Raw genomic sequence first — 10,946 nt, 5'->3', positions numbered from 1 at the left:
GATTATAAATTGATTACAAGGATACATTTCAAAAGAATATTAAGTCTGATTTGTAAATATGTAAGAGGAAATACTTGATACAATTGTTTTTTCTCTTTATTAAAACAAAATATGAAAAAATGTTTATTAGAACAAAATATGAAAGAAAAAAAATTGACTAGGGCAGGATGCATTTCAAAAGAATATTAAGTTTTATTTGTAAATATGTAAAAGGCAATATTTGATTTTTTTTTTCAAAAAAAAAAGTGTTAAGTTAGAAAGAGGAGAGGTTTGTGTTGTTTTAACTTAAATTAGAATTTTTAGAGAATGGATAACTTCGAAAGGTGAGCTACCATCATTACACCACATGCAATTATTTTGTAAATTCTACAAAAGAGTTAGTGATTTTGAAATATCAGTTGCCATTATTACACCAAATGCAACTATTTCATAAATTCCATAAACAAGTTAGTTACAACATGTTTCTGGAAACTTGAACTTATGCAGATGGAGAAACAAATTGTCCAGCAAACCACTAGAGTTGAGATGCTTTCACCTAAATTATAGATTTATTAATCAAAATGAACTATTTCATAAGAGATTAAAAAAAAGCTTTTTTATATACCATGTATACTGTCTTACATTAGCAATTTCGCAAGGGTCTGTATTGATACAGTGGAATATGGTTGGTGGGTTTGAATTTGGGTCCTCATTATGATAAGCTAGACCATGGCTCAAACAGATTGATAAGGAATGCAACATAATCAATTACCTGCAGTGATAGATATGACCATGGTTCAACAGAGTGACATGGAATGCAACTTAATCACTTGCACTGTAATAGATATTGAATATGAGCGCCGTCCACCTCCATTGCTATTTGTGACCATAAAACAAATATGAAATAAGTATTGCAGTACTGAGGAGTGAAACATCGGTATGGCTGTTCTTCTATTTAGGTCGAAAGATGCCTTTTGAAGAGGGGCTACATGAAAGATACTTAATGGCTATTCATGTTACAATTGAAAAACGGGTCAGTATAGTTGAGTTTGAAGCATTCATAAATGAATAGGAGGGTAAACTTAGAAGAATGTTCACAACATTTTGAAAATCAATGATTCAATTAAATGTGTTTAACCTCTAGGTTAAATGTTCCTGGCTACTCGCTAACTTTACGAAGAAGCTTGATTTCCCTTTGTAGTAGTGTTTTCTTGCAAACATTATGGACCCATAGTACAGTGTATTAAATGTTGTATAAGCTGGAAATTGGTTTTGACCATCTGCTATCTAATAACAGTGGTTGTGGTAGTTTTAGGGGCAGCTTAATTGTGAAGTTGGAGTTTCAAAGTTTAAATTCTTTTTGTTGTACTTTGTGGAAGATGTGTAAAGGTACATATAAATTTACTTGGATATCATAGTGGTAGAGGTCAGAACTGACCAGGTGTTATGCAATTATAAACCGGACCCTATTGCTGATTCATTTAGACAGTCAAAAAATAAAAAGTAATGAAATTTTTTTCTTTAAAACTTCAAAAAATATTAGAAAAAAATCATAAAAAACCATAACAAACTTTGCTTTATCAACCAGGACATCATGTTTAGATTGCTTTATATGAAATTTCCCATAGCCTCATCACTTGAAATGGTACAAGAGTGTCAAAGATAACATGATCTTGGCAATTTTTAACTTCCTTGGTCTAGAACAAAACACTAATATGTCTAAAGTCTAACAACCAATCACAATTTAAGCTATCTAACACTTTCAGCCGGAGAAGAGGACACAAATTTTGGAATTTTTCTTTAAGAGATTGCTTTACATGAAATTTCCCATAGCCTCATCACTTGAAATGGTACAAGAGTGTAAAAGATAACATGATCATGGCAATTTTTGACTTCCTTGGTCGGAACGAAAACACTAATATGTCTAAAACTCTAACAACCAACGGCAATTTAAGCTGTTTAACACTTTCAGCCAGAGAAGAGGACACACATTTTGGTAATTTTCTTTAAGAATATGAGTTCAATGTTGATGAATATCTAATACTGTCAGGCAATACTATAAAGCAATTTCTTATAATTCGTAGAATTTAAAACTAAGCATGTATCTCAGTCACAAAGACAACTATATAAATTTCAAATATAAATTTTAAGGGTCTCAATAAAGATTATAATATTCAATGCCAAGTAGAATTTTGAAGAACACAATTGGAGTGAAAACAGGAAACCAATAATATATGAACTATGACCATTAAAGTTTTGCTCAACAACCATTTGCACTTAAGGCAATGAGAAGGCCAATTCAGACAGTTTTGATGCTATGATACATGAGATTGCAGCAATTTCACAGATAATCTTGTGGAGTGGGTTTGACTTACACATAAAAGGTGGTTTCTTAATCATCCAAACCACTAGCAAGAAGGCGGCGAGATGTTGCCTGCGAGCCTGTACTGGTAGTTCCAAAACGCCCCCTAGCTGCCGGTATGATTCTTGATGGGGATAGGATTTCAGCAAAGGAGGCATTGTATGACTCTGTTCCAAGACAGCTTTGGAGCCAGCCTCTGCCCCCTGAGAATCCATCAGTCAAAACCCATGCGTTGTTGAATCCAAGGCCAGTAAGAGCTCTTGCCACAGTCTTTGCCACATCTCCATACCTGTCAAGTTCCCAACTATTACTGAGGCTAGAATTGTATATTCTTATCTTAATCCTATTTATTCTGACATAGGAAACCAATTTAAGGTCTAACATAAATTTTCAAATGGAAAACTAGCCCTGGTAGTACAGAACATTGTAAATGAGAAGGTGATAATACAAAGGCAAGAAAAGGAGTAAGGAACTCACGAATCCATTATGACCACTCTTGAGTTCTTGTTAAGCCTCTTTAAGTATGAAATTTTCAAAGCTGCCACTTCTGCCTCAACTTTTTTAGAGTTTCTCAACAGACTTCTCAATTTATTGGGAAACTCTTCGACTCTAGAATGAACAAATCAAGCAACAACAGATTATTTTCTGGTCATAATTAAGTAAAACTATCTTAAAATTGGGATTTGTATGCTTTTGATGTAGGCAATTTTTTGATCAGCAAAACCACACTTTGCCACAAGAAATTGGAAAGGAAACTGAAGCAAGTTCCAAAGATTCTTGTTGATTCCCTTGAAAGGAAAAGTTTTTAGTGTGTCCTTACGCTAAGGAGAAAAGCTTGTTTTTAGCACTCCTTGGCAAACTAGGTATGCCAGCCTTGGACTTCTCTTTCTCTGTTCGAATGTCAATCATCACATAGTCTTGTTTTGTCAGCAACTGAAGGGCTTGAGCAGGGCTGAGTTCACCTGAACAATAAATAAGATATGAGTTTCATATTTCGAATTTTATACTCTTGATACATGATTTATTGAAACTAGTAGTAATAACTATAAAATAAACTGGCATAGCAACAGGAAGAAATTGTATACCCTCACATTGCTCGGAATAAGTAGAATATATTATATACCCCATGACAAAAGGAATGTTATTTTTAACCCAGAGTTTGCTCGAGATCAAAATAAGGTGAAAAATGATTTTATATCACTATTTGCTCATATTTAATCCTGATATGGGTCTCTATGCAGTGGGAAGGAATAGTAGCACCTATGTTACTATGTAGTATAAGCATACCTTTATATCCCCTCAGAGAAAAGGCAATGGTGGAGAAAATTGAAGGAACAAGCAGATACAACAAGATTAATGCCCCAGCACCTCCTACAAGGACAATAGGATCCGATGATAGAAGTGAGTCTATAGTAGCTGAAGCTATGGGTTTCACCTCTTCGATTGCCTTTGTAGTTTGTTCAGCCGCTCCCCCTGCTACAACTGCTGCAGTCTGTAAAAGGAGGAACAATCAGTGTACCACATAAATACATCAAATTTCAAATCTAGTCAAACGCCTTTTACTATCGACACTTAGGGAAATGGTTTTATAGATGATAGCTTTTCCATTGGTAATATATATGATGTTTTCCCCGGCCCCCTGCTACAACTGCTGCAGTCTGTAAAAGGAGGAACAATCAGTGTACCACACAAATACATCAAATTTCAAATCTAGTCAAACGCCTTTTACTATCCACACATAGGGAAATGGTTTTATAGATGATAGCTTTTCACATTGGTAATATATAGGATGTTTTCCCCGGCCCCCTGCTACAACTGCTGCAGTTTGTAAAAGGAGGAACAATCAGTGTACCACACAAATACATCAAATTTCAAATCTAGTCAAACGCCTTTTACTATCCACACACAGGGAAATGGTTTTATAGATGATAACTTTTCCATTGATAATATATATGATGTTTTCCCCGGACTGGGCTTGAAAGTTTAGTACTTGTAACAGGCCTGTCAGAGTGAATAGAAGGATCAGTGATACCCTGCATCTCACTTTCAGCTTTCAAACTGAAATTTTATGTGAAACATATTTACTTAACAAACAAAACATTGTCTATGCTACATTGGGTGCAAATCTGCATAGGATTTGAGGAGCAGCAGCTGTAATTTACATCTGGCAGTTATCATGTCTGCTTAATTTCCCAAGTGTGGTGTTTCCTGCCTCAATCATGAGTCGGGCAGATCATCATCCTTCGCATTAAATTACAAAGACAGCAGATATGGGAAAGAACTTATTACAAGTTAAGGGTGCTTACTCAGATACAGAGAAGATTTGAAGAAAAAGAAAGGTACAGTGGTAGAGGAAGATTGGGTTTGAGAAAAGGAAAGGATAGGATGGACTCGAGAGAAAGAGCAAACATGCAATGGATGCAGGCCAAATTTGAAGTGCTGATATAAAGGTGCTGCTGAGGCAGCTGGATGATCATTTAGAGCCCTTTCAATTCTATTGCAAGCGTAAAACCGAATTAAAAATACCTCAATATAGGTTGCTTCCTTAAACAATCATGCAGAAAGATTGCACACCTGCCCCAGTCCTACACAGTGGGGATCTTCGTGAATTGGTCCTCCAAATGCAGGTAACAATGGCAAATTTTATAGACATTTAGCTCTGTTCAACCTAAAACTACTTGGACTTATATGTGTGACTTCACTGGCAGTAGCATCAGCTCTCAACAGTGTAGCGAGTGAGAATATTGCAATGGGAAAGCAGTAGCAATGATGTGGGAGAGGATATTGGAAGCTTTGAGAAGATGGAAGTATGGTATTTGTGAAAGCAAGTTCAAGTGTTTGGCTGTGGACAGCTGCAAAATGTTTCTCGTGTAATTTTGATTATAACTGGGCCTTGGTTTAGTTTTTCAGGGTTGGCTTTATAAATGATAAAAAAAATCAATTTTCCTGAGTGTAGTCTAATTAATAGATGAAATGGCTAATATTTTTTCTAGTCAATTTTGATTTGGGAGATATTTTTAAGAATCATAAGTTTAAATTGTTTAATTTGCAAAGTTAGAATGCCTTGGGGTTTTTCAGGATGCTGAATCCATTTGTACATTTAAAAATACATTTTAAATAACAAGAAATCACAATTTTACTCAAAATTATACCTTCAAAATAAAACACTATCTAAACACCATATCTTCTGATACTTTCTGGTTGTGCTTCACCTTCTTATTTGAAGAGAATTATTTCTTACCTTCGTTACTTCTTCCAAGCATATCTATTGGAATTTTTTTACATTTGACTTCCAAAATCTAAGGGAATAAAATTTAATGGAGAGTACGCTATTTTCTGTCATCTGCATGTCAAAGAGAAGTAAAATGTGAAACCCCACTTCAATTAGGGGCTATTCCTATAGTTTGTTTTCTATATCCGTTAATTGATCTCCCGTTGACCTCTTAAGGATAAGTTAAAGCCATTAATCTTAAGATTGTGAAGAGGAAAATCAATTCGGGCTTCAAGGCAAAACTATTTCATCTTTGATTAATTTGACCATAATTTGTCATGGAATTGTAGTTCTGTATTGCCATTTTGGTTTTTTTTGTTGCACAATACTCTTCCTGTATACATTTGCCATAGGTTTGGGCCAATATGTTACTGAATATGATTAAATCATTAATGTAGACTTTTTTATTTCAAGTTGCCGAGATTTGGAGAGTAAACGTTAATTTTCCCTTACCACTTACTAGGCATCCATGCTTTCTCAGCATGGTTTAGGAAGCTAGATTACGAGGGTTTAGTATTAAAAGGGAAAATGCCGAAAGTGAAGAAATATCTGACCTTTGCTGCTTCCACCACTGATTTTGAATCAACACCAGCAGATTCAAGTGCTTTTTGCGCTTGCTGAGTGACATCTGATGCAACTGGGGAGGCTATCTGAACTGCAGAATCGGAAGCCTTTTGTATGTATGGCATTGCAGCATCCATTGCAGGCTTCATGTTCTTGATAGTTTGTTCAATGAACTCCTTTGACACCCCATAGGCACTTGAGGTTACTCCTTGAAGTTTTTGGTATGTATCCTCCACCTGCAAAATGCTTAATTATATACTCCAAGACTTCCTAGGCAAACCTATGCATAATATTGTTTGATAGCTAAACTGGGCTTGTTTGCCATACCTTTGTCAATGCTGTAAGAATATCTTCCTTTGTCACAGCATTGGCATCTCCCACAAATGTGAAAATGGATAGAAGCATAGGTAAATAATGTGATTTTTTGTTGAGATTATCATCCCATTTTGCACTGGCAACGATCCTCAGGCTGTGAGCATTGGATAATTGTTTTCCTTGATTTTTGTGATGGGTTTGGAATGCAGGCTTAACTGAGCCGGAAAGGAAAGGCTTATCCAGAAATCCCGTTGTCCCTGACAGGCCATAAATGCCAACTGCCTTGCTAGCCATCGTCGCTAAAACCAGTTTCTGGGTTATTTACAGATCCTCATGCATCCTCCTGTATGGCTTTGGACACCACCCATTAACCATACAAGATGATGAGGCTTTTGCAACTGGGTCCTGTGATATTGTAGTGATTTTACATTCAAATTGGTCAGCAACCGTTGGTTCTATCTTCATTGTCATTGCGTGGGAAGGTACTCGGAATATGTGTGGAAGAATTGAGATAATGTTAATTTGTTATCCATTTGGATGGGGTTTGTGGCCCCATCCATTCCATCAACGCCATCTATTTCTTGAGAGTATAGGTAGGGTTGCCCAAGCCAAGGAAATGGGTGCTTCATCATGTATCTATAAACGCATAGATAAATGATAATATGGAGCAGATGAAGATCCTCTTTCTTTGAGCTCAAATGAAATTCCCAAAGACATTTTCTTAATGTAAGGTATTGTTTTATTGAATTTTTCATGTTATATTTTTGTTGGATATTTATTAGAGGTGAATAATTTATAAGTTTTAATGTATTGTAATTTTTATGTTAATGGTAGTATTCAAGTCTATTGAAATTTTTGGAAACAATTTTATTACCACGTATTTTTTTCTTTGTTGATTTAAGATTCTATTGTCTTAAAATGACCTCATATAAAACTAGATATCATTGTTTGAACTGAGTCTTGTCACAATCTACAACAAGGGAAACTTGTACTGTTGAAAATGAACAATAGTCTAGGTCTATCGTAATGTAAACAACTATTATTACTAAATTCATAACTAGTAAAATAAGTTTAACTATTGAAAGCAACAGATCGTGGGCACTAATACTTGTTGGGGCTGGAGGTTTCAAGCCACATTGGAGATGGCCTTCTATGTGAGCTAGTTGAGCATGCAAACTGGCGAAACAAGAGCATTGGTGGTGTTGAACTTGCTAAATGTCATTCAGAAAGGAGATGATGTTGTTGTGGTTTCGTGCTTTTCCTTGAGAACCTTGCAAAGAAGTGTCTTCATTTGCTGGTGGAGGGTAATAGAGTCACGGTATTGGCTCCATCTTCCCCTAGTATGCCTATGGTTAGGAACCCAATTGACTACTTCAAGTCGAATTTCAGGGTCAGAGTAAGTTTGGAAGTCATTAATGGTCAAGGCTTCTAGTTGGTAGATTTCCTCTTCGATTTCCTAGGGGGTGGAGGAGTGGAAAGTAACTACAACATTTTGTGCTTGGGATTGAGCTCGCAGTCGGCCTTGAGAGCCTTTTCCACCAGATCCCTGATGACAACGCATCCTATAGTGAGGCATTGTATGTCGAGTCACAATATGCCAAAGTGAGGAGGACCCCTAGAAAACAAAGAAAGTAATAAGACGATAAAATAGAATAGAGAGAAAAAAGGCTTCCCAATAAATAATTTGCTTCCAAGGAGGTTTGGAGGAGACACAATTGTTTAGAGGAGCTGGAGGGACTCTGAGCAAGGTCCGACACCCAAAATAGACCAAAAACATCAATACCAATGTACACAACCAAGGCACTATGAAGACTATGAACCAATAGCCGCCATGTACAAGCTATCAAATTGAAAGAGTTGGAGGAGCTTAAAAGCTTGGACATAGAATGAATTACAGAGCAATGGTTGGCCCACCAAGCTTGGCAATTCTTTAGGTCAAGGACCTGCCTTCGCCAGTCATGGCTCCCCATACTTGAGCTTCTGTCATAGCCACCACCAATGTCCCAAGGGTTGCCTCCTCATCTACCATCATCCTATTTATGTCATAGATGTTCAACACTAGGCGCCTCCATTGAGGGCTAACATCCCAAGAGGTAGGATTGTTCTATAATACAACTTCCACAAAGCCATTTCCATAGGAGAGAACATTCCTCTAAACTTAAGTTGAATCATGAGAATTACTACATGACATGGGGCTATGACAATCAGGGTTGACCTCCATGACAGTTAGAATTGACAAAACATGTGTCATGGGGGAAATATCTCACCTATGGTGAGGGAATGTCACAGAACATCAGAAGAACATGAAGTCGAGGTTACCTAGCCAGGTCCTCAAAGACAAAGAATAGGATGCCATATGATTAGGAAGGGAATGAATATTAGTTAACATGTGTGATTGCATAGGGTGGGATAGCCATGCAATCCCCCCTTCTTAAATGTGATGGGAGGTTGCAACGTGCTAGACTCCCCGCCTCCTCCTCCATTGATGTGAATTCCAGCACCCTGATCAGGGAATTATAAGGTATTTTTTCATCAAAGTTTTAATGTTATATTTAGGTTTGATATTTATTATAAGAAAATAGTAAAAAAGTTTTAATATATTATAATTTCTATGTTAATGATAGTGTTTTTATACATTGTAGTTATCTTATTATATAATGTATATAGCATTTTATTTATCGACTATAAAATAATTAGCTTTTCACTTTACATATATTCTTGATATTTAATGTCTGCATAGTTGTTTTGCTATTTAATATTTGTAGATACGGTAAATTTAATAATTTTTTTATAATAGTTAAATAATTTTATAAACTGTGCTATTAGAAAACAAGTTTAAAGTTTTATTGTTTCCCTTTTAAGTATTTTTATAATATTCAATATTGAACATAGGGAAAATAATATTTGACCATTAATTTGTTAAACTTTGACTTTAAATATTTATAGATGGTGCTATTTTATATTTTTAGATAAAAGCTTTATTGTATAATTTTGATTTCATCACATCAAATATTATGGACAAATACCATGGGTTACCCAATATTATGGATCTATAAACCTTATACCGTCGACGATAAATCCATCAATCTTTAAACTTGATATAATACTTTTAATGATAACTCAATAAAATTAAGAAACCAACATTAAAAAATTAACCAATTTATTTTATCAAACAACATGTAATAACTCATATTAAATATAAAACACATCAATTTTCAAACTTTAATAAATTAACCAATTTATTTTATCAAACAACGTGTAATAAATCATATTAAATATAAACCAAATTAATTGTCAAACTTCAATATAACAATTGATTGGTTTTTTTCAGAGGAAAAAACATTGGATTTCTATTAGAGAAATATAAGATCCAGTACATTGTTTAGAAATGTCATCCAAAAATTTCCATCTTGTGTGAAAAAATATACCCAAGAGTATCAAACAAGAAAAACTTGTAAAACAAGAAAAAACAGTAAATAAAAATAACATCTACCAAAGTGGTCAAAGTTTAATATATAGGCCAGTGCTCTACCTAGAACAAAAAACATTCTCCAAAATATCTGATATCAAAAAAGCATATGATAGGCCTATAATTTAAGGTAATATTAGTGTGCCCACCTCCCTAATGGTACCTTCCACAATTAATCTGAAATTCATAAAACCAAAGGTACCTCAAAGGTCTTCCTTTGACATTGCACCTCCTTCCTTGTTCGCCTCCCTGTAAATGTGAGAAATTGATCTAATATTGATGTTTTCCATAAGGAGGCTGATCCAGGTGGATATTGGTGGCCACCCGCCTATTCCACTTGGAACCTCGCCATTGTTTCTTTCAGTTTTTCAATTTCCTTAACTGTAGCACATTTTACTATTTTTGGCAGCTTTTCAGGTCCTAAACTTCCAGAGCTATTTTGAGGCCCTAAACAATGGTGTTTTGGAAAAATTCATCTAGTGATTACTCTATAAATTGCATCGGCAGCTGTAGTCCTCGGAGAGATCTTTCCAACAAGGTATCATACATGTCAAATAGAGATAATATTACCAAGTTATGACCCCAGGAAGTTGGTTGGCCAACTAACCCCAACGGGGCCCATAAACTATTGGTGTTACATCTCCTCGGGTTAGGGTTTTGGTTGTTTAGGGTTTTCTCTTATTGTTCAATAATAAAAAGGCCTTTGAGTCTCATTGTAACTCAATTCAAAGGCATGTAGCCACCACATCTCTTCTCAAAGATAAGCTACCATCGTTCGAGCTATCTTATTTCGATTTTGTTTGTAAGCATAGTTCAATATTTTTCTATTAATGAAATGAAGTGTTTCTATGCTACATCTCTGAGTTTATGATTATATCTGTAAGTTGTAGTGTTCATGCTTAAGTTTAGATCAGTGGTATCAGAGGTGTCTCCTCTTTCTCTTATTTTCTTTGCATGTCCCCAACGAGGTCAATGTATAAGGAGTT

General features: G+C 35.4%; 1 protein-coding gene across 2 annotated transcripts; it reads right to left on the bottom strand.

Moving 5' to 3' along the window:
- Positions 1–733: 733 nt before the first annotated feature.
- Positions 734–6,961, bottom strand: LOC149196307 (calcium sensing receptor, chloroplastic-like). Of its 2 annotated transcripts, XM_089405516.1 has the most exons (7): positions 6,504–6,961; positions 6,167–6,412; positions 3,629–3,833; positions 3,162–3,303; positions 2,819–2,950; positions 2,355–2,630; positions 734–855 (listed from the first exon to the last, which is right to left on the bottom strand). In XM_089405516.1, the coding sequence occupies exons 1-6, from the start codon at positions 6,783–6,785 to the stop codon at positions 2,372–2,374; spliced, it is 1,266 nt and encodes a 421-aa protein (XP_089261642.1). In that variant the 5' UTR covers positions 6,786–6,961; the 3' UTR covers positions 734–855; positions 2,355–2,371. The 2 variants fall into 2 exon arrangements, with proteins under 2 accessions (XP_089261642.1, XP_089261641.1); XM_089405515.1 differs by lacking the exon at positions 734–855 and having other exon boundaries at positions 2,107–2,630.
- Positions 6,962–10,946: the final 3,985 nt, after the last annotated feature.

The sequence above is a fragment of the Pinus tabuliformis genome, chromosome 2_2, assembly GCF_031772625.1.
Source record: "Pinus tabuliformis cultivar Carrire ecotype Pingquan chromosome 2_2, CPIR1, whole genome shotgun sequence".
Lineage (NCBI taxonomy): Eukaryota > Viridiplantae > Streptophyta > Pinopsida > Pinales > Pinaceae > Pinus > Pinus tabuliformis.
This window is presented reverse-complemented; position numbering and strand designations above follow the sequence as displayed.

Excerpts from the sequence above, each read along its gene's own strand:
- LOC149196307 (XM_089405516.1), bottom strand. The coding sequence starts at position 6,785 with ATGGCTAGCAAGGCAGTTGGCATTTATGGCCTGTCAGGGACAACGGGA. Across the intron at positions 6,413-6,503 it reads TTCTTACAGCATTGACAAAG|GTGGAGGATACATACCAAAA; the intron begins GTATGGCAAACA and ends AGCATTTTGCAG. Across the intron at positions 2,951-3,161 it reads AACAAGCTTTTCTCCTTAGC|AGTCGAAGAGTTTCCCAATA; the intron begins GTAAGGACACAC and ends TGTTCATTCTAG.